Here is a 22,584-nt window from a genome sequence, read left to right as displayed (position 1 = left end):
CAGAACGCCACTTTTCCTTGCGCATGAAGAGCACACTCACCAGCAGAGGGCGCACGCTCAACCTCAAAGCTGCCACCTGGAAGGTAGGCTGGGTCATGTCTCAGTGGGGTGGGATTTGGGGTCTCACGGGCTCGGAGATTTGCTGGAACTCCTTCAGACTGAGTCCGATAGGGTATTAAAGCACCTATGAATTGAGTTTCCGGGGGCCAGACATTGAGGATGGAAAGGTCCTCCGCCTCCTGAATTAAGTTTCCCGAGGGTTGGAATGAGGATCCCAGAGCTCCCCACGACTTTCTAGAATAATCAAGGATCTTTTCTCTCTATGGGACCCAGACGCATGTCTCCAGCCCCGTGGGTAGCCTAAGGCTAAGATGGTACTGACAACGCCCCACTTGACCTAAAGGTGCTGCACTGCTCAGGACACATGAGGGCCTACAAGCCCCTGCACAGACGTCCCCCGCCGGGAGCCCTCGATCCGAGCCTCCCCTGCAATGCCTGGTGCTTATCTGTGAAGCCATCCCCCACCCAGCCAGTCTGGAGCCCCCTCTGGGCCGAGGGGCCTTTCTCAGCCGCCATAGCCTGGACATGAAGTTCACGTACTGCGACGAGAGGTAGGGAGTGGCTTTGTGCAGAACCACACCCATCCACCATCTCCTCTCTGTGGTTTTGCCCCAGATTCTCATTCATTCATTCATTCATTCATTCCCTCTCTCTCTCTCTCTCTCTCTCTCTCTCTCTCCCTCCTCCCTCCCCTCCCTCCCTCCCTCTTTTCTCTCTCTTCCCCTGCCCCTCTCCTTAACCGGCTGACCACCTCCTGAGGGAGGGGATTACAGGCGAGCTGGCGATGGAACCCAGGACTTTGTGCATGCTAGGAAAGCACTCTGCAGACGAAGCTGCTGCGTGCTCAGAAGCAGAGACTCTAGGTTCTGACTTGGGCTTCCATCCTGGATCTGTAACATTGACCAAGTGACTTCATCTCTCTGCCCCTCAGCTCTCCTGCAGGAGAACAATGTTCCCGTCTTTTATCCCTGCTCTCAGTACTCTGGCCTCGCATAGGGCAAAGTACCAATGCAAGTGTCTCATTTTCCGTCTTATCCATTTTCAGTCTTTCACATCGTTTTCTTTATCTTCTCTGCCTCTTCATTTTCCACCTTTCCTACACACACACACACACACACCACACACACACACACACACACACCATATTATTTCTTTTTTCACTTATTTATTTACTTATTGTTGTTGTGCTAGGGGTGGAATGCAGGGCCTCATTGGCACATGCTTGGCAGGGCCTCCACCACTGACCACACCCCAGCCCCTCACTGGGGGATTCTAGGCAGGGGCTCTACCACTGAGCCACACCCCCAGCCCCTCACAGGGGGATTCTAGGCAGGGGCTCTACCACTGACCACAACCCCAGCCCCTCACTGGGGGATTCTAGGCAGGGGCTCTACCACTGAGCCACACCCCCAGTCCCTCACTGGGGGATTCTAGGCAGGGGCTCCACCACTGAGCCACACCCTCAGCCCCTCACTGGGGGATTCTAGGCAGGGGCTCTACCACTGAGCCACACCCCAGCCCCTAGAGAATTCTAGACTCTACCACTAAGGCATGCCCTTGAGATATGGCCTTGCTGAATCTCAAGCCTCAAATTCACAATCTTGCCTCAACCTCCTGGGTGCTGTCATTACAGGTCACCACACTCTACTCTTTCTGTTTCTTACCCCCTCCTGCCTTTCTGTTGCTACTCTGTCTCTCATCTCGCTGTTGTTGACACCTGCCCATTGCCTCCATCTGGGCCTTGACCAGTACCTCTCCGATTTTACTCCAGGATCGCAGAAGTCGCTGGCTACAGCCCTGACGACCTGATTGGCTGTTCTGCCTACGAATACATCCACGCACTGGACTCCGATGCAGTCAGCAGGAGCATCCACACTTGTAGGTGACCAATATGTCCCTAGGCCAGAGCCAGCTGCTGCATGGCCCCACCTAACAGCAATCCCTGGTCTCCTGAACCAGAAACCCAGGGCTTTGTGGGTCTCCTGCCTCTCCCTGAACCCCAAATGCTAGGGCCTGCATTTTTGTCTTCTGTGACCTCTCATTCCTAATTGCAGCTTCCTGAGCTTTCTGTCCCCAAGTGTCTCTGCTGTGATCCTGACCCCTATCCATCCTATCCCCAGTGCTGAGCAAGGGCCAAGCAGTAACGGGGCAGTATCGCTTCCTGGCCCGGACCGGAGGCTACCTGTGGACTCAGACTCAAGCGACAGTGGTGTCAGGGGGACGGGGCCCCCAGTCAGAAAGTATCATCTGTGTCCACTTCCTGATCAGGTGAGCAGAGGGATGTAATGTGTGTGGAGGGATGCATAGGCAGAATTGTGTATTGTGTATGTATAAGGAAGTGTATATGTGTGCCTGTGTGGAATGCATATGGCCATAGGAACATGCATATGCCTCTGTGTGTGTGTGTTTTTTTAAAGACAGAGTTTCTCTAAGTGGCCTTGACTGTCTTAGAACTCTATGTAGACCAGGCTGGCCTCAAACTCACAGAGATATACCTGCCTCTGCCTCCCAAATGTTAGGATTAAAGGTGTACAACCCCAGGCACACCCTTTAAAAAAAAAATTATGGGTGGTAGATCTGTGGGCTGGAGAGATCGCTTAGCAGATCTATTCTTTCAAAGGACCTGGGTTCAATTCCCAGCACCTACATGGTGGCTCACAACCATCTGTAACTCCAGTCCTAGGGGATCGGGCACCCTCCTCTGTGGGCACTACACATACATGGTGCACAGTCATATAGGCAGGCAAAGCATCCATACACATAAAAGTAAGTAAATATAGATTTTGCTGGACAGTGTTGATGAATGCCTTTAATTCCAGCACTTGGTGGGGGCAAAGGATCTGTGTAAGTTCAAGACCAGCCTGGTCTACAGAGTGATTTCCAGGACAGCCAGGAATGTTACACAGAGAAACTCTGTCTCAAAAGAAAAGTGTATTGGTGTTTTAAGATAGTGTCTCATGTAGGACAGGCTGGTCTCAAACTCACAGCAAACTTCCTGGCTCTGGAGTGCCAGGATTACAAATGAAACCACTAGATCCAGACCAACAGTTCCTTTCTCATGGTAACTGGTGGTCATTAGAGAATGAATGGACCGATGTTTATTTATCCATATGCCAGCTGGGGGACTTTGGGCTGTTTCCTGTTTGAGGGGGATTATACAAACAGCCATTATAAACATTCTCAAGTGGGATTTTGTGAGAACGAAAATTTTCATTTCTCCTGGGTAAACATCTAGGAGTGGAATGGGTGGGTCATATGTTTCCATGAAAATTTAACTTTCTAAGGAACCGAAAACTGTTTTCACAGTGCTATGTCATTTTGCATTCCCTTCAGCAGTTTATGTGAATTCCAGTGGTCTCCAGCCTTGCCAACATGTTATATTGCTGCATATTTTCACTTTAGGAATTCAAATTGATAAAATTTGGAGTAGAGTACCTGCTTAGAATGGCCCACAGAGGAAATGGGGAAATGGCTGGGGGGTGGGGAATATGGTGGGGAGCTGAGCTCTGTCTGCATAGAATCTCTCAGAGAGCAGCTAGGGGCATGGCTCAGTAGTAGAGCCCCTGCCTAGAATCCCCCAGTGAGGGGCTGAGGTTTGACTCAGTGGTAAAGTCCCTGCCTAGAATCCCCCAGTGAGGGGCTGGAGTGTGGCTCAGTAGTGCAGCCCCTACCTAGAATCCCCCAGTGAGGGGCTGGGGTGTGGCTCAGTGGTAGAGCCCCTGCCTAGAATCTCCCAGTGAGGGCTGGGGTTTGACTCAGTGGTAGAAGCCCTGCCTAGAATCCCCAGTGAGGGGCTGGGTGTGTGGCTCAGTGGTAGAGCCCCTGCCTAGAATCTCCCAGTGAGGGGCTGGGGTTTGACTCAGTGGTAGAAGCCCTGCCTAGAATCCCCCAGTGAGGGGCTGGGGTATAGCTCAGTGGTAGAGCTCCTGCCTAGAGTCCCCCAGTGAGGGGCTGGGATGTGGCTCAGTGATAGAGCATTTGCCTAGAGTGCACCAGTCCAGAGTCATTCAGTCACTGTTTAAGGCCACACAGCTCAGAAATGGCAGAGCCGAGATTTGAACCCAAGCTAGTAGCTTCAGACAGAGTCCTTGTTATCAACCTCTGTGTAGTGATGCTTAACTGAGAGGTGTTTGTGGAATGAATAAATGAATGAGCTCCATGTGGCCTGTGTGCATATATTTGACACCAAGTACGTGGAGGTTTGTGTGTGTGTTCTTTTCCTCTAAATGCTTGGGTGTCTACAGGCATTCCTCTATGTCTGTGTGTACCAAGTGTGTGCCTGGGTCACTATGCACATACTGTCTTCCAAGGGGATAAAGGTGGCTGTCTTAAACTGGTACATCACCAGGACAGGTTTAGTGAGAGTAGAGTCATAACTTCTGCGTGCTGCCCTATGGGATGCTTATGCTAATGGTGCAAATGAATGCATGGTCCTCAACCTCAGACCCACTCCCCCAAAACCAATTTACCCAGCCAGCATTTGAGTTGTCTCCAGAGCCAGAGACTGTGGGATGGGAGGTGCGGGGGGACAGAAAAAGGATGTATTTATAAACCTGTTCCCTTGAGGATGGAGATGTCTATGAATAGAAGCTTCTCAAATAAATGCTTATTCATAGAAACGTAGCTATGAATTCTTCATATTTGGAAATGTAATGAAAAATATGGTTCTTTTTTTTTTCTTTTTTCTTTTTTTTTTTTTTTTTTTTTTTTTTTGAGACACAATTTTCTATAGAGCAGACCAACATCAAATTCACTATGTAGCTGAGGCTGATCTTGAACTCCTGACCCTCTTGCTTCTGCTTCCTAGGTCTTGGGATTATAGGCAGCAGCCGTCAAGCCCAACAAGTTCTGTTTTGTTTTGTCTTGTTGAGACAGGGTCTTATGGTGGCAGCTCAAGCCAGCCTCGAACTCTCAAACTTCCTGCCTCAGCCTCCCAAGTACCAGAAGGTATGTTGGCTCCACCACTCCAGGCTTTAAGTTTCTTTTCAACACCACTGCAGGAGCTAGGGACATAGCTCAGTGGAGGGGGGGTTGCTTAGCATGCATGAGATCCTGGGTTCAATCCTCAGCACAAGAAACAAACAAACCCATAAATAAATAAATGCCATTACAGGTTGAGTCTCCCTTATCCTAAATGTTTGGGAGCAAAAGCATTTCCGAGGGGCTAGGGATGTCATGTAGCTTAGTTGGTAGAACACTTGCCTAGCATGCACAAAACCTAGTGTTCCACCCTCAGACCCCATAACCTGAGCATGGTGGTATGTGCCTGTCATCCCAGCACTCAGGAGGTAAAGACCAGAGAGAATCAGAAATTCAAGGTCATCCATGGCTACTTAACGAAGCTGAGGCCAGCCTGGGCTACACGAGACTCCTCTCAAAACAAACAAAATAAATCCTGATGTGGGAAATTGTTTTCCGGCAAATTCCCTTCAATTTCTAGGTGATGTGGCCTCTGCAGGATGACACTGGAAGCAGCCACCTGGGGGCAGGTGGGTGGGCACGGATACTCTCTGACTCCTGCTTTTCTTTCTCCCCGCCCACTCCCAGCCGGGTAGAAGAGACAGGCGTGGTGCTGTCCCTGGAACAAACAGAGCAACACACTCGCAGACCCCCTCAGCGGGGTACCTCCTCGCAGAAGGGTATCCCTGGCAACGGTCTAGGTATGGATCAAGGCCATTGTGTCCTCAGGACCCCTAGAAGAAAGGTCAGATGCATTCAGGTGGTTCACAAAACCTGCCTCTCTCCCCTTGTCCACGCACCCACCAAGACACACCGATTTCCTCTCAGCTCTCGAGAGACACGCCGCAGGCCTTTTTTTATTCACCGCCTTTCCACATGCAGTTCCTCCACTTAGAATGCTTTTCCCTGCAGTCCTCCCTGAATCCATGAGTGTGATGATGATCCGCTTGAGTTTCCTGTCGCCTTCTCTTCCTCTGCTGTGGTTCCCTACCGCTCACACTTCCCTTCTCCTTGTTGGGGAGGGGGGTCTCCAGCCAGTCTCAACACACAGGAAGGAATGGAATGGCCAGATGCTGTTCGCAGCCCCTAGGCCCTTCCTCAAGAACCCTCAGGGCGCCACAGCAATCTGACTATGAAACGGCCTAAAATGAGGCCCTGCAGCCCCTCCTCTCTAGCAGTCAACACAATGGCTGCTGAAGATGTAACCCTCATCCTCTAGGCTGAGCACAGCAGAGCAGGATCTGGCCCTCAGCCCTGTGAAATCGCACTGTGTTCCATTCATCCTGCAGACCCACCTGCTCCCCGGATCCTGGCCTTCCTGCACCCTCCGGCCCTGAGTGAGACCTCCCTAGCTGCTGACCCTCGCCGTTTCTGCAGTCCAGACCTGCGCCGCCTCATGGCACCCATCCTGGATGGGCCTCCCATAGCCACCACCCCCAGCACCCCACAGGCTACACGGAGACCCCAAAGTCCTCTTCCGGTAAGCAGTGACACCTCTCTGAGCATACGGAACCTGTGCTGCTCAGGCCTCCGGCTTGAGCCTTGCTGTTCTGTTTTCAATTTCTCCATCTTAGGGATGAGATGGGGTTTCTCTAAGACCTAGGTTACAAGATAAATATGGTGGGACACACCCATGATCCCAGTACTTGAGAAACTGAGGCAGGGGCTTGAGTTTAAGGCCAGCCTAAGCTACACGATAAAACCTTGCCTCAAAAAATCAAACAGCCAAGCATGGAAGTGCACTCCTGCAATACCAGCACTTGGGAGGCCAGCCTTAGGTATGCGGTGAGTTCCAGACCAGCCTGGAATGAGATCCTGTTTTAGTTTCATTCTGTTGCTGAGATAAACTGTCTGGCGAAGGGAGCTGGAGAGGATTGCTCAGTGGTTAAATGCTTGCTCTTGCAGAAAACCAGAGTTCAGTTCCCAGCGTCCACATTGGATGGCTCACAACCACTTGTAATTCCAGCTCCAGAGGCTCCAACACCCTCTTCTGGACTCCGTGGGCATCTGCACTCATGTGTACATGTGCCTGCACACACACACACACACACACACACACACACACACACACTCAGAAAAGAAACTCAGGAGGCAAAGGGTTTATTTTGACTTGCAATTCTGGGTTCTATTTTATCATTGCAGGGAAGTCACAATGACAAGAGCATGAGACTGCAGGTCATATCACATCTATAGTCAGGGGCAGAGAGAAATGAATGAATGCATGCTGTCTTGTGCTCAGCATTATTTCTCCATTCTGGGGCAGTTTGGGACCCCTGACTGGGGGATGATGTCACCCACAGTGAACCGGGTCTTCTCGCATCAATTACGTTTAAATTTTGTGTGTGTGTGTTTGTCAACATGTACATATGTGCAGAGCATGTGTACCCCGCTTCCTGTGGCAGTCAGAAGAGGGCATCAGATGCCCCAGGACTGGAGTTATGGGATGGTTTTGAGCCACCATGTGAATGCTAGGAATCGAACTGGGATCCTCTGGAAAAGCAATAAATGTTCTTAACCGCTAAGCAATTTCTCCAGCCCCTACCTCCATTAACTAACTAAGACCATCACCCACAGACATCCACAGGCCAACTCAATATGGACAATCCCTCTTCCTAGCTGACAAACCACCACAGACCCTGCCTCAAAGTAATAAATGAATGAATGAATGAATGAATGAATGAATGAATAATGATGAGATATACCTGTAATCCCAGAATTTGGGAACTGGAGACAGGAAGGTCCTAAATTCTAAGTCATCCTCAGCTATATTGTGAATTCAGGGGTCACCTTGGTCCACCTGAGACAATGTCTCAAAAAAAAAAAAAAAAAAAAAAAAAAACCACCTTTGTTTACACTGCTATTTGACCCCCTGCAAGCTCCGGTTTAAGACCCCCTACCTCTACCCCAAGATCTTTTCCAGACTCAGTCTGCTCTGTTTCCCTCCAGGCTGATCTCCCAGATCAGTTGCTTGGGGGTTTAAAGAATGCATGCAGACTCGCCACTGCCCGGAAAAACAAGACTGTGGAGACAGATCTAGATAAAGCTCAGGTGAGGACTGGCATGGAGGGGTCAGCTTATCTGGCTTTACAGAAGGGTCATGGGATGGATGGATGGATGGATGGATGGATGGATGGAGAGAGAGAATTGGATAGGTAGAACATTGTTTCATTGGCTGGGGATGGGAAAGGGAGGACAGATGGATGGAGAGGGAGACAGAAAGAAATAGAGAGACAAAATGACAGAGCTAGAGAGGTAAGAGAGAGAGGCAGTGGCAGAGAGACAGAAAAACAGGCATCCAGATAGAGACAGAGACAAAGACAGTGGGGGGGGGTGGAAGCAGGGGTACAGAGACTTGGAGAGACACGGAGACAAAGAAGGGGAAAGATGGAAAGAGACGGAGGACAGACAGGGGTTAGGAAGAGACAGAGATGAAGAAGGGGAGACAGACACACAGAAAAGAGAGACAGAGTAACAGAGACAGGGACAAAGAATAGATACAGAGACAAAGAGGGAACAGAAAGAAAGACAGAGCTATGGGCTGAGCTGGGGAGACATGGTCAAAAACACAGCTGTTGTTGTTTTTGGCCTTTTTGGGGGGGGCCGCCACCTAGCTCCCAAATAAATCACACGTGGAGGCTTGTTATTACTTTTGAATGCCTGGCCTTAGCTTGGCTTCTTTCTTGCCAGCTTTCCTTAACTTTAAATGATCCCAGCTACCTTTTTGCCTCTGGGCTTTTCCTGTTCTCTTACTCCGTGGCTTGCTGTGTGTGCAGCTGGGTGGCTGACCCCTGGAGTCCTCCTCCTTCTCTGGCTACTAGCTCTCCGCTCTCCTCCATCTCTTTTCTTCTTTTATGTCTACTCTCTGCCTGCCAGCCCCACCTATCCTTTCTCCTGCCTTGCTATTGGCCAGTTCTGTATTAGACCATCAGGTGTTTTAGACAGGCACAGTCACACAGCTTCACAGAGGTAAACAAATGCAACATAAACAAAAGTAGCACACCTCAAAATAATGTTCCACAACACACAGCAAGAGAGAGACACAGAGACAAAGACAGAGTGACATAAATGACAGCGGTCACTGGTACCATGCCTTACAGTTAAATGGGAAAGACAGGCAGCATCATGTCCCTTTAACCCCAGGCCACCTGATTGATCTCTGTGGAAGGGGACTGTACCCAAGGAGAACCATTGCAGCACTTTAGGAACTGACTGCCACACAGGCTTGGTACCCATTTGAGAGATAGGGCAGGAAAAAATCAACACTTCAGGCGAGCACCTCAGAGGAGTTAGCACCCAGCACCCAGCCTAGGACCCTCCCCTCCCCACCCCCAGGCCATGGCTCCTGCTGTAAACTCCCTCCTGCCCCCTTACAGGACCCTGACACTCTGGACTTGGAGATGCTGGCTCCCTACATCTCCATGGATGATGACTTCCAGCTCAACTCGTGCGAGCAATTGCCCAGAACCCACCGCAGACCTCCCAGGGTGGCCCGCAGACCCCGTGCTCGGAGCTTCCATGGCCTGTCGCCCCCCATCCCTGAGCCCTCCCTGCTGCCCCGTTGGGGGAGTGATCCACGACTGAACTGTTCCAGCCCCTCCAAGGGGAATCCTCCCACAGCCTCCCTAATGCCTGGAACTCGGAAGAGGTGAGCCACAGTGAAAGAGGGACTTAACACAGGCATATAGAAGGTCATTGCTCACTCTCCTGCATCAGCCCCATCCCTCAGCATGCTTCCTGTCTCCACCTCTCTAGCCAGGACCTCCATGTTCCCAGCATATGCCAAGTTTGTTCCAACCTCTGGAACCATTACCCGGAGCCCCCTACTGGAGGTTCCTCCACTGCTATAACCCTTTACCCAAATCCCACTGCAGCCAGGAATCAATCATTAAGACACATTTACATTTGACTTATTGACACTTTTTGTTATAAGAAGAAGAAATTGGGGCTGGGAATATAGCTCTTTGGTAGAGAACTTGCCTAGCATCCACCAAGCACCTGCCTAGAATCCCCTAGTGAGGGATTTGGGGGATTAGATCAGTGGTAGAGCACTTGCCTAGAATTTCCCAGGGAGGGGTTAGGGGCGTGGCTCAGTGGTAGAACAGCTGACTAGAGTCTCCCAGTGAGGGGCTGGAGTATGGCTCAGTGGTAAAGCACTTGCCTGGCATCTCCAATGAAGGTTTGGGGGTGTGGTTCAGTGGTAGAGCAGTTATCTAAATCCACCAGTCCAGATACATTCAGTCACTGGTTTAAGGTCACGAAGCCCAGCCTCTCACTAGGGGATTCTAGGTAGGTGCTCAACTGCTGAGTCACACTCCCAGCCCCTCACTGATGGGTTCTAGGCAGATTCTCTAGTGCTGAGCTATATTGCCATTGTGGGGAAATGGATGGATGGATAGATGGATGGATGGATGGATGGATGGATGGATGGATGAGTGTGTGGATAGAGAGATGGGGAAAAGAATCAGTGGATGGGTAGATGGGTTAGGTAAATGGATAAATGAATAGATAGAAAAATATCAATAGATGCGTGGATGGGGGGGGCTGGAAGGTGAATGGGTGGTTAGATGGATAGATGAATATGTGGGTAGAGAGAAGGATAAATGGAAAACTCAGTGGCTAGATGAATGAATGGCTAGGTGGATCTTGAAAGGGTGAATTAATCAGAAGAACGGAAGTATAGATGAATCACCAGATGGATGAATAAATGGAAGATAGAATGATAGCTGAATGAGTGAATGAATGAATGTATACATGAATGAGTGAGTGGAGAGATAGGTAAGTGGATGGATAGAGTAGGTGGGGAAAGGAATGCACAGATGAATGAGTGGACAGACAGGAGGGGTGGGGAGAAGGTGAATGAGAAGGTTCATTGTGAGGAAACTAATAAGTCATAGTGCGGATGATTGAGGGGATGGTGGATGGGTGGGTGGGTGGATGGGTAGGCATGCATGTAAAGAACGAAACAGTTGTTTGGGAAGGTCATCAGCTTCTGACACGGGTACCCACACTTGCCCAGCTTTGATGTATTTTGAGTCTTGCCTGTGTCTCTGCAGGGCCCTGGCCCAGAGCTCAGAGGACAAAGGGGTGGAGCTGCTGGAAACAAAGCCCGCCAAGCGGTCCCCCAGCCTAGAACCTGGAAGCTTCCTGCTGCCTCCCCTCAGCCTGGTAGGTTTAGAGAGTTGAGGGTGGGGGTTCTGCGACCCTCTGAAGCTAGCAGGTTTCAAACCTCCTGTTTCATAAATGGGAAAACCAGAGAGGGCCACAGGCTGGCTGAAGGCCAGATGGGAGGTCAATGGTCCAGCTGCAGACAGGACCTTGATCCTCCAAGTCTGCTAATGAGCTTGAAATGACTTTGCAAATACATGGCTAGCGCCAGACTCGAAGTAGGTCAAGAGGAGTGAGGCAGTTCATCAGATGAGGAGGAATCTTCTGTTTCCATGGTCCCCCTCCAAAATGAGACAGCCTCGGATCTGGATGACCACTGCAGAGTTTAAAGAATAAACATTGAGTGTGGTGGCCACGCCCATAACCCCAGTCTCAGAGACTCGGGAGAATGAGCAGATTGAGGTCAGCATGAATTACATAGTAAGACCCTATCTCAAAAAACAAAGCAAGAAAAAAAAAGACCTATTGTGCACAACAGCAAAATCTGGTTTCTTTTGTAATGCTACGCTGGATTATATGACTTCCCCAGTGCCTCTGTCTAATACCTCCCTATCTCCCAAAGAACTCAGCTCCAGAGTGCGCAAGAACTGTTTGAATATGAAGGGTGTGAATGATAATATCAATAGCTTTCATTTCCTGTGTGCTGATCCTGGCCACACTAAGTACCTCACAATGTTAATGTATTTATTCCTTATGAGTACTTTTTAATATTATTTAATAATAATCAGTATCACCAGGCATGACGGTGCACGCCTTCAATCCCAGCACTCAGAAGGCAGAGGCAGGTGGATCCCTGTAAATTTGAGGCCAGCCTGATCTACAGAGTGAGTTTCAGGGCAGCCAGGGCTACACAGAGAAACCCTGTCTCAATCAGTGTCATTATGGTGAGACAGTTACACACAGAAGAAGTCAAGCAACATTATCAGTCAGTCTAGATAGCACACTTAGATGGGGTGCTGAGAATGTAATGACAGGATTGTCAATGGTGTGAGTACAGCATCTGCAAGTCCACAGAGCTGCTGTAACATTGGGGCCAGCACTATCCCTAGCCCTTAAAGCCTAACACCTTCCAGAGTGGGACACAGCCAACCCACCACAGCCCAGCAGGGAGGCAGCTAGAATGCCACCTTCCTCCTCCTACACCTGCTAGGGTTGCCCATCTTCTGAGTATGTCAGGAAAACACAGCAGGGACACAGAGGCAGGGAAAGGAGGGAGGACCACCCAGAGGATTTCTACAACAGTGATTTCTAGTAACTCCAGACTCCAGTTAACCACTGCACCATACTGTCTTATCAGATACGTGGTGGTGGGGTGGAGGTGGGGGTGGTTGGGATGATAGTGATGATGCTGTTGATAATACTGATGGTGGTGATGATGTTGATGAGGGTGATACTGATGGTGATGATGCTGATGATAACAGTGACAGGGGTGATGCAGATGGGGCTGATGATGTTAAAGATGCGGTGCTGTTGTTGATGCTAATCATGCAAATAATGATGCTGCTGCTGCTGCTGGTGATGATGTCATGGTACTGGTAATGACACTAATGGTGATACTGATGTTGATGGTGTTCATTCTGATGATGGTGATAATGACAATTCTGTCTCCCTAACTTCCCAGAGTTTCCTTCTGCAAGGTCGACAATTCCTAGGGAACCAGCAGGACCCCAGGACCCCACTCTTAGATTCCCGTGAGCCCTTGGGTGAGTCACAACAGCCTGGATAATGCAGAAACTTCAGGTCCCTTCTCCTCTGGATGGTTCCACAAATGATTCAGGGAAGAATGGAACCATCTTAGGAGTAGGTGAAGGAGGGTGTCTTAGGGTTATAGTCTGTGGTGAAACACCATGACCAAAAGCAACTTGGAGAAAAAAGAATTCATTTCACTTCCACACTGTAGTCCATCATGGAGAAGAGTCATGACAGGAACTCCAGCAGAGCAGGAACCTGGAGGCAGGGACTGATGCAGAGGCCATGGAGGAGTGCTGCTTACTGGCTTGCTCCCCCATGGCTTGCTCAGCTGCTTTCTTACAGAACCCTGGACCACCAGCCCTGGGATGACTCCCTCCACAAAGGGCTGGACCTTCACCCATCAATCACTAATTAAGAAAATGTCCTACAGACATTCTTTAAGCCTGATCTTATGGGGGCGTTTTCTCAGCTGAGGCCCCCTCCTCTCAGATGGCTCTAGCTTATGTCAAGTTGACATGAAAATAGCCAATGTCAAGAGGGTGCCCTCAGGCAGCCATTCGCTCTTCTCCTGAGCCTTGTGGAGAGAGAGATTGAGAGAGAGAGAGAGAGAGAGAGAGAGAGAGAGAGACCCTAAGGAGGCTAAGAGCTTACCAAGGCTACCCCTTGGGGTGGAAGCCAAGATCTTGTGGACCCAGATAGGGCTCCACTTCGAAGCTTGACCTAGTTAAAGTAATTCCACAAGGTAACTCCCAGCCACGTAACTTTGGGACAGCTGCTGTGAAGCCTCAGCTCCCCTGTCTGTCAGTGGGAGCTTATGATGATAATTCTTACCTGGAGGACCTGTTTGGAGAAATGAGTTTGTGGAGTTGCTGCATGGGCAGAATTCACCCAAGAACCATGATGGAGTATGTGCTCAGGAAACACCTCCCCTTGTGACTGCAGGGTGGGGCAATGCTGGTCTGCAGCCTTTCGGCTTGCTTGTCTTTTTTGTGGTGATCTTCCCCTGCAGCTATCAAAAGCTTTGGCTCCACTTGAAGCTTCAAGTGGGTCCTGGGGATCAAACTCAGTGGTCTGTTCTCGCTCTCCAATGTGTGGCTTCTAAGGCTCGAACTCCGATGGTCAGGGTTTGCGCAAACACCTGTACCCACTGAGCCATCTCGCCACGCTGCCTCCCTGCTTTTAGACGCAGGTGTGTATATGGTTGGGTGCTAATTCTCTCCTGCTTTACCTTCCCTTTTTCTGCAGGCCTTGCTCCCTCGCTGCTCTCTCTCTACCAGCATGAGGAAACTATCCAGCCCAGGAACCACATCCCACCAGCAGCAGGATTGGCCCAGGCCCGCTGAGTCAGCCCTCCTCCCAGTTCCCTGCCTCTACCCCAGAAAGGACTCATCCACACTCCACACCAGCAGCCCACACCCAGGATGGGGCCTCTCTCCTCTGAGTGCCCTTCACAGCCCCCAGCCAGCCTCAGTCCTACCTCAGCCCCCCAACCCTCTGCCTTCACCCATTCCGGGGCTTCTTGGAGTGTTCGCAGCTCAGTTACCTCTGGGAGGGGGTGTGTGGACCCCCCTCCATCTCCTCTCAGGACTTCCCTTGGGGTTCTCCATAGTTGGTTCTCTCTCTCTCTCTCTCTCTCTCTCTCTCTCTCTCTCTCTCTCTCTCTCCCTCTCTCTCTCTCTCCCTCTCTCTCTCTCTCTCTCTGACTCCCTTTGCTTTATTTGGAGGAATGAAGGGTTCGGAGAGTCAGGGATCTGTCTCTAATGCTGGCTCCATGGAGTTTGGACAACCATAATCACGTTTTTTTGCTTGTTTGTTTTTGTGTTTGGTTTTGGTTTTGGCTTTCTGTCACCTTTCTATCAGCTTTACTTTGTCCTTTTCACAATAATGCATTCAGGTACTCTGCATTGTACAGGGTCCACAGCAATACGGGACTCTGATCTTCCCCCTCCTCGGTGGCAAAGGTGGGGAGACTCTGGGTCAGACCTCACCCCCAGTGACTTGTGGAATCTCAGCCTCCCAAACTGCCTCCCAGCTCTGCCTGCCCTTTCTGCTCCTGACTTCCTGCTGGCACCAATCTGGCCTGAATAATGACTTTATTTGTGATCTTCCTATTTTAGAGTAGCCAGCAACTTCTTCCACTCACCAGAATCTCTGACCTTCCCTGGGTCTAGAATACTTGACTCCTGCCTTCACTGTTTGTAGACTATACAACAACCTCTGGCCTTCCCAGGTGTTAGGCTTTACCACTTTCCATCTTCCCTGGTTCTAGACAACAAGACTCAGGGCCACCCTTGTATCTAGACCATGCAGCCCCTGCTCCTAGTTGGTTCTAGAATGTATGCCCTTGGGCCTTCTCTGGTTCTAGAGTTTCCTACTTCCTGGTTCTAAAATGCACAATCCATGGTTTTTCCCTGGCTCTTGGATTCCATACCCCTCATCCTTTTCTATTTATAGGCTGTGAGGCCTGTGGCCTTCCTTGGCTCTAGACTATGCTACCATTGGTTGCCTCTGGTTCTAGGCTTATGACCTCTGGCCTTCCCTTGTTCTAGACACTGTGGCCTCTAGCCTCTATGGTCCTAAATTGTGTTATTTCTGCCTTCTTCCATCCTAGACTATGCAACCTCTGATCTTCTCTCTTTCTAGTCTGTACATTCTCTGGTCTTTTACCTGATTCTAGACTGTACACTTTATGACCCTACTGTTGTTCTAGACCATGCCACTTTCTGGCCTTTTCTCTGATTCTATACTGTAGGCCCTCTGATCTTCCATGGTTCCAGAGTAGTGGTTCCCAACCTTCCTAATGCTGCAGCCCTTTAACACAGTTCCTCATGTTGTGGTGACCCCCAGCCATACAATTATTTCATTGCTACTTCATAACTGTAATTTTGCTACTGTTATGAGTCATGTAAATGTAAATCTCTGTTAGCAGGATATCTGATGTGCAACTCTCAAAGGGCTTGAAACCCACAGGTTGAGAACTGCTGTTCTAGACTATACAACCTGTGACTATCTTTGATTGTAGGTTATGCTGCCTCTGGTCTTCATTTGTTCTAAACTATATGACCACTAGCCTTCTCTGTCATTCCATGGTCCTAGACTGTCCAATCATTGACTCCCCCCTGGCTCTAAACTGCATCACCTCCAACATGGTCTACTACAGACCTCAGGTTCTTCAAACCCTTCTAATTCCAGCTCTTTCTTGGGCTGGCTCTCACAGCCCCCAATTCTGTTTTCAGACCTCACAGTGTTTTAAAGTGTGGTTTGAATTACATAATCTGTAAGGCTCCCTGGGTCTAGAGCCTACAACCACCAGAATCCTCATCCTGTAATTGCCTCTGATTCTAGACATCTTCTTTAAAATCCCTCTTGTTCCCATTCCCTCTGCTCCCTGTCATTGCAGACTGTGTGTGTGGTATTGAGGATCAAATCCAGGACTTTCCACCTGCTAAGCAAGCATTCTATCACTGACCTATATCCTCATTTTATTTTAGTTTGTTTTATTTTGAGACAGGATCTTGATCAATTGCTCAGACTAACCTTGAACTCATTCAGAAAACCTAGGCAGTTCTTGAACTCATGATCCTCCTGCCTTACTTAGCCTCCCAAGTAGCTGGGAATTTCAGGCCTTTGAAACTGAGCCTCTTTGATCTTATAACTGATAATTCCTTCTTGTTCCTGGATCCCACAACTCCAAGCTTCCTGTTGGTTCCACTCTTTCTGATCTGTAAGATATTTGGTTTTAAATCCAGATCTCATTTCTAGATCATTTTGGTTCCAAACCTCGTGGTATCTATCTTTTTTCTCTTCAGGTTTCTGCACTCAAAAATTCAAGGGGGAGTAAAGCGAGTTATGTCTTGAACTTGGAGTGGGCTCTTCTGGAGCCAGACACCATGTGCCCATTCTCTTGGGTTCTAGATTTCACAACCTCCATCAACCCCAGGTTTTAGATTATGCAAACTCCAGACCTTGAAACTTTGAAGATGCTCTGTTCTCAGATGACCTGATGATCTGCCTATTACTGAGCTTCAGATGTCAAGCCATGGGGTAGTGGCACACACCTTTAATCCCAGCACTTGGGAAGCAGAGGCAGGTGGATCTCTCCCAGTACAGCCTGGTCTATAGAGCAAGTTCCAGGACATCCAGGGCTACACAGAGAAACCCTGTCCTGAAAAACCAAACTAAAACAAACCAAAAAGAAAAAAATACCTTCTGGGTTCTGTTACTATTTTGAGACAGTGTCTCAAAACTCACTGACCATTAATTTACCATGTAGTCAAGGATGACTCACGATACTCTTTCACCCACATGCCAAGTGCTTGGATTACATGTATGCCTGGTTTTATGTGGTGTTGGAGATTGCACCCAGAGCCTCATAAATGCTAGGCAAGTACTCTACCAACTGAGCTACACTCAGCCTCTGTAAATGTCTTCTCATTCTAGACCATTCTAGATCCCACAATTACTAAATCCTCTTTGCTTCAGATCTTAAGACTGAAATTTCCCTGAATCTAGAGTACATCTTGAAAATATCAGTTGATAATGTCTTGCCTTATATATTCCTCTAGTTCTAAACCTTAGACCCCTGACTCTTTCTAATTCTAGATTGTAAGATACCCCAAATCTCTGTGGATTCTAGAACTTAGTTTTTAAGCTTTTTTTTTTTTTCCAGAGAGGAGGCAGGATTTCACATAGCTCAAGATGGCCTCTAGCTCACTATTACACAAGGATGACCTTGAACTTCTGATCCTCTACCCTCTACCTCTCAAATGCTGGAATTGCAAGTGTGTACCATCATACTCACTTTTTGTGGTACCAGGGATGAAACCCAACTTGGTGCATGACAAGCAAGCACTCTGCCAGCTGAGACACATGCCCTGTCCTAGGCCTTTTCTATTCTGCCATGACTCATGAGTTACTGGGGTTCTAGGCTCATAGTTTCCAATTGCCCCTGGCTTCCGATCTTATTCCTCAGGTTCTAGAATGCAGTCTGTCAATGGGCTTGTTGCAGAATGTCTCTTGTTGTAGAATCAAGAACTCTCTCTGTAGATTCTCTTGATCAAGGTCTCCCATCCCTTGACTCTAGGTCCAAATGCAATCCTTCTAGCTCTCTGTTCTGGGCTTCCCAACCCTCACTGTACTTGTCTCGGCTCTTCCCTTAACTCTCAAGTCTTCCCATTCCAGATCATCTGCTCGTGAACTTCATGCTCAAGCCCCTCCTGTCTCATAGCCCTGAAAATTCTCTACCCTAGAACCTCTTTCACTCCTTACCCCAAGCCTCCAGGTATGCACTTAACCTTAACTCTACTCCAGGTATCTAGGGACCTGGGGCTCCTTCCCCTCCTTAGGGGATCCATAGTCCAGCCGCACAGGCACACGCACAGCCCTATCTGCTTATCTTGGGGTGGGGAAAGAGGGCAGGACCCCCTCAGCTGTCTCCCACCATCTCTGCATCCTCCTTACCCCAGCTCCCTTCTACAATGGTGCTACTCTTGGTCTTCCACAGGAAAAGGCTCCCCTCTCTGTCCCATTCATGACTCTATGGAAGGCACCACACAATCTGTCTTGTCAAGAGGTGGCCCACCAGGTGCTACAGGGGAAAGGCTGTGAACCTCTTTCTCCTCATGGGTTTTGTGGGCCCTCAATGGAAGGAACTGTCCTGGCTAGGGGAGAGGAAGGACATGGCCCAGCCATGTTGGCTCAGAAACCCAAAACTGTCTCCAAAACCACCATAAAGACCTCGCCTTGGTAGGCACCAGACAGACGTGTGTTGACTCATCTGTGGGGTCACTTTGGAGGGTGTGGGCGCACCATGTAGCTGGTATCCATTGTCTGTTTATGGACAATGAGACAGAGCCTATTGTAGGCCAGGCTAGCCTCAGACTTGTAGTCAAAGATAACCTTCAACCTTGATCCATCTGCTTCCACTTCTTTTTTTTTTTTCCAAGACAGGGTTTCTCTGTGTAGCTTTTCGCCTTTCCTGGGACTCACTCGGTAGCCCAGGCTGGCCTCGAACTCACAGAGATCCTCCTGGCTCTGCCTCCTGAGTGCTGGGATTAAAGGTGTGTGCCACCACCGCCCAGCTTGCTTCCACTTCTTAAGTGCTGGAATAACAAGGGTGTACTACTACATTTGGCTGCCATGCTACTTTATGATTCGTGTGTGTGTGTGTGTGTTGTGCGTGTTGTGCGTGTTGTGTTGTGTGTTGTGTATGCTGATGTTGCCATTTGGGGTAAACATGGGTCTGCAATACTTCACTGTTGAGAACAGGTGTGACTCCTACATGTTGACGTTAGTATTTCTGTTTTTCTGTAATTACTTGTGTGGAAGCATTGTGATTTTGTGCGTGTGTGTGTGTGTGTGTGTGTGTGTGTGTGTGTGTGTGCCATTATATGTGGACATGAAGGACAACTTGCAGGAGTTGGTTCTTGCCTTCCACCATGTGCCTCCTGAGCATCACACTCTCAGGTCACCAGGCTTGGTAGGAGCATCTTTACTTGCTGACGTTTCTCAGAAGCCTGTGGAGTTTGTTTGTTTAATTATTCGGATGTATAATTCTTATATATCCCTGGCCAGCCTTTGACTCACTATGTAGCCAAGAACTTCTGACCCTCCTGCCTTTATTTCCCTAGTGCTGGGATTACAGGCATGCTCCACCACACCTGTTTTATTTGGTCTTGGGGACTGAACCCAGGAGCTTGTTGCATGCTATCAAGCACTCTACCAATTGATCTACATCTCCAGCCTGACACTGTGGTTTCTTTTTCAATGTCTGTGTGATGTTGTGATACTGCATATGTGTGTGGGACTGTTTAGCACAGTAATTCCAGAAGAGTGAGTGAGTGTGTGTCTGTGTCTGTGTGTGTGTGTGTCTGCGTGGGAGATTCTCAGTCTGCAGATTCCTGTGTAGGAGGGTGTGTCTGTTCTGTTTCGTCTCTGTACATGTCACTCTTCTATCCCTCTCCCTTGTTCCTCACAGGCAAGAAAAGCACTTTGAAGTGGTTGCACTTGCTGTGCCTTCTGCTTTAAATGTCTTTCCTGAAGATGCACCTCTGTTGGTAAAGTGACTGCCTAGCATGCATGAAGGCCTGGGTTCCACCCCCAGCATCACATAAAACAGGGCTTGGTGGCACACCCTATAATGCCAGCACTGACTGAAGGTGGGAGGTTTAGAAGTTCAAGGTGATCCTCGGCTACATGCTGAGTTTAAGGCCAGCTGAGGCTACATGGGACCCTGACTTTAAAAAAAAAAAAAAAAAAAAAAAAAAATGCCTTTCCCCCTCTGCCCTCATTTGCCCAGATAACTCATACTTCAGATCTCTGTTCTAACACTCCTCCGGGAAGCCGTTCTTGCATCTCCCAGTTGCACAAGGTCCTTCTAACCCCCTGGAAGTCCCCTCATCCCAGCTTTATTCACTCTGTCAAACTCAGACGACCCGTACGGTACTCAATATGGAGCGTCCTTCTGTTCACCTCTCATTCAAACACTGTAACTCATATGAACTTTTTGCTTGGTTGGGGTTTTTAGCTGGGAAAAAAAGAGAGAGAGAGAGACTAAAACAGGGTCTGACCCTATTACTCAGGCTGACTTGGAACTCACTAAATGGCTCAAGCTGGCCTCAAACTCACGGCAACCCTTCTCCCTCCGCTTCTCAAATGCTGGGATTGCAAATGTAAGCCGCCAGGCCAGGCTTTTCTTAAACCTCCTCTGCATTTACATCGGGCACCATGACCATCTCCTCTTTAGAGGAAATAGTGGAAAGGGTGATGGCTTGCCCAAGGTCATACAGTTTCAGGAAAAGTCTGAGCTGGAGTCTAGTGTATTAGAACAGATACTGCCTTGGGGAAAGGAAAGGAAAGGAAAGGAAAGGAAAGGAAAGGAAAGGAAAGGAAAAAGGAAAGGAAAAAGGAAAGGAAAAAGGAAAGGAAAAAGGAAAGGAAAGGAAAGGAAAAAGGAAAGGAAAGGAAAGGAAAAAGGAAAGGAAAGGAAAGGAAGGGAAAGGAAAGGAAAGGAAGGGAAAGGAAGGGAAAGGAAGGGAAAGGGGAAAGGAAAGGAAAGGAAAGGAGGAAAGGAAAGGAAAGGAAAGAAGGAAAGGAAAGGAAAGGAAAGGAAAGAAGGAAAGGAAAGGAAAGGAAAGGAAAGGAAAGGAAAGGAAAGGAAAGGAAAGGAAAATGCGCTATCTTACATGATTCTACCGGCACTGAGAGGCAGTCAAACCTAGTGCCCAGGAATTAGCTTCAGATTCTGACTTTCAGTGAGACTTTTCAGGAATATGTTGATTCCTGTGAACTTTAGTGTCTTTACATGTAAAATGGACATGATACCAATACCTACTGTCCAGGGTGATTGTTGGTTGTGGTCAGGGGTGGAGGTGGGGTCAAGCTGATACCAAGCCTTCAAAGCACTCACAGAGCCTAGCCTGAGAAGGAGTTAAAGAAGCTAGACTAGGAAGATACACTGCCTTAGGTGGGGTTCTAAAGGGAGCAGTGCGGTCTGGAGATGTTGCCAGAGGCCAGACTAGTCACGGCTTCTCAACAGAAAGTGTTTAGATTTTCTCCTAAGAGAGCTGGGGAGCCACGGAAGGCTGGGGCGGGTGCCAGCCTTACAGTGTTCTAGCAAGATGCCTCTGACTGCCATATGGAAGGTAAACCGGAGGAGGGAGGAGGGGCCAGTAAGCGCCAGAGGAGGTTGATGCTGCCATCCAGGCAAGGAAAACGCAGACAGCAACCCGAGTGTCATTTAAGAGATTCCATTGGTGTGGTTGGTTGTGTTTGTGACAGGGTCTCATGTGTCCCAGTCTGACCTTGAAATTCTGATCCTCATGCCTCCACCTACCAAGTGTTCAGATTACAGAGGTGCATCTTTCAGCCTGGTGTTATGTGGCGCTGGGGATGGAACGCAAGGCTGGAGCGTGCTAGACAAGTACTGGACCAACTGGGCTACTGGACCAACTGGGCTACATTCCTGGTCCTTTAAAAGATTTTGCTGGGGCCTGACATGATGCTGAAAGCCTTTAATCCCAACACTTGGGAGGCAGAGGCAGGTTGATCCCTGTGAGTTCAAGGCCAGCCTGGTCTACTAGCAAGTTCCAGGCCAGCCAGGACTACATAGTGAGACCTTGTCTCAGAAAAATAAAAAGAAATCATTTTTAAAAAATATTCTGTTGAACCTAGAACAAACAAGATACAATTGGTACTTGCTCAAGACCTGAAAATCAGGATGCCCTGTTAATAATCCAGGAAAACTGATTTGCCAAGGTTCCGGCTTTATTTGGTTTCCTGGAGGAACTGAGCATTTTCCAGAAGGGTCATTGGGGCGCCAGGAGGAAGACTTGTTCAAGGTCACAAGAGTAACGGGCAGCACCCAACTCTGGAGCAGGTTCCCGGTTGGGCAGGGTGCTGCATGAAAGCAACTCCACCCGCCGGAGGCATCGCAACCCCATCAATCACCAAGCCTAGAAGAATCCCGACACTCTAAGACCCAAGAAACTTTAGCTTCCTCGGAACTCTCAAACTTTGGGAGCAGGCGCCCTCCGGGCCACCCCCCCCCCGACCCCCAGCACTCCCTCTCTCCTCTTTCTGATTGGCTCCTTCTACGAGGGGCGACTGGATAGCCTCTGGTCACCTTGTCCTCCGGGCGCTCTACGGCGGGTGGAGGGGGGGGTGGGGGGGGAGCGCCGCGCAGGCGCGTCAGGCGAGCCTTTGGGGCCC

General features: G+C 49.1%; 1 protein-coding gene across 1 annotated transcript in view; it reads left to right on the top strand.

The window, feature by feature from the left end:
* Positions 1-14,522, top strand: part of Hif3a (hypoxia inducible factor 3 subunit alpha) — a 27,831-nt gene extending 13,309 nt beyond the window's left edge. The window contains 12 exon segments of the mRNA XM_036174728.1: positions 4-83; positions 404-437; positions 440-611; positions 1,832-1,938; positions 2,181-2,328; positions 5,608-5,720; positions 6,309-6,499; positions 7,966-8,067; positions 9,393-9,664; positions 11,073-11,184; positions 12,806-12,887; positions 14,122-14,522. Of these exon segments, the coding sequence (XP_036030621.1) occupies positions 4-83; positions 404-437; positions 440-611; positions 1,832-1,938; positions 2,181-2,328; positions 5,608-5,720; positions 6,309-6,499; positions 7,966-8,067; positions 9,393-9,664; positions 11,073-11,184; positions 12,806-12,887; positions 14,122-14,219 (1,511 nt within the window). The 3' untranslated portion in view covers positions 14,220-14,522.
* The last annotated feature ends 8,062 nt before the right edge of the window (positions 14,523-22,584 follow it).

This window comes from Onychomys torridus, chromosome 1 (genome assembly GCF_903995425.1).
Source record: "Onychomys torridus chromosome 1, mOncTor1.1, whole genome shotgun sequence".
Lineage (NCBI taxonomy): Eukaryota > Metazoa > Chordata > Mammalia > Rodentia > Cricetidae > Onychomys > Onychomys torridus.
Note: the sequence above shows the minus strand (reverse complement) of the source record. Positions and strands in the feature narration are given on the sequence as shown.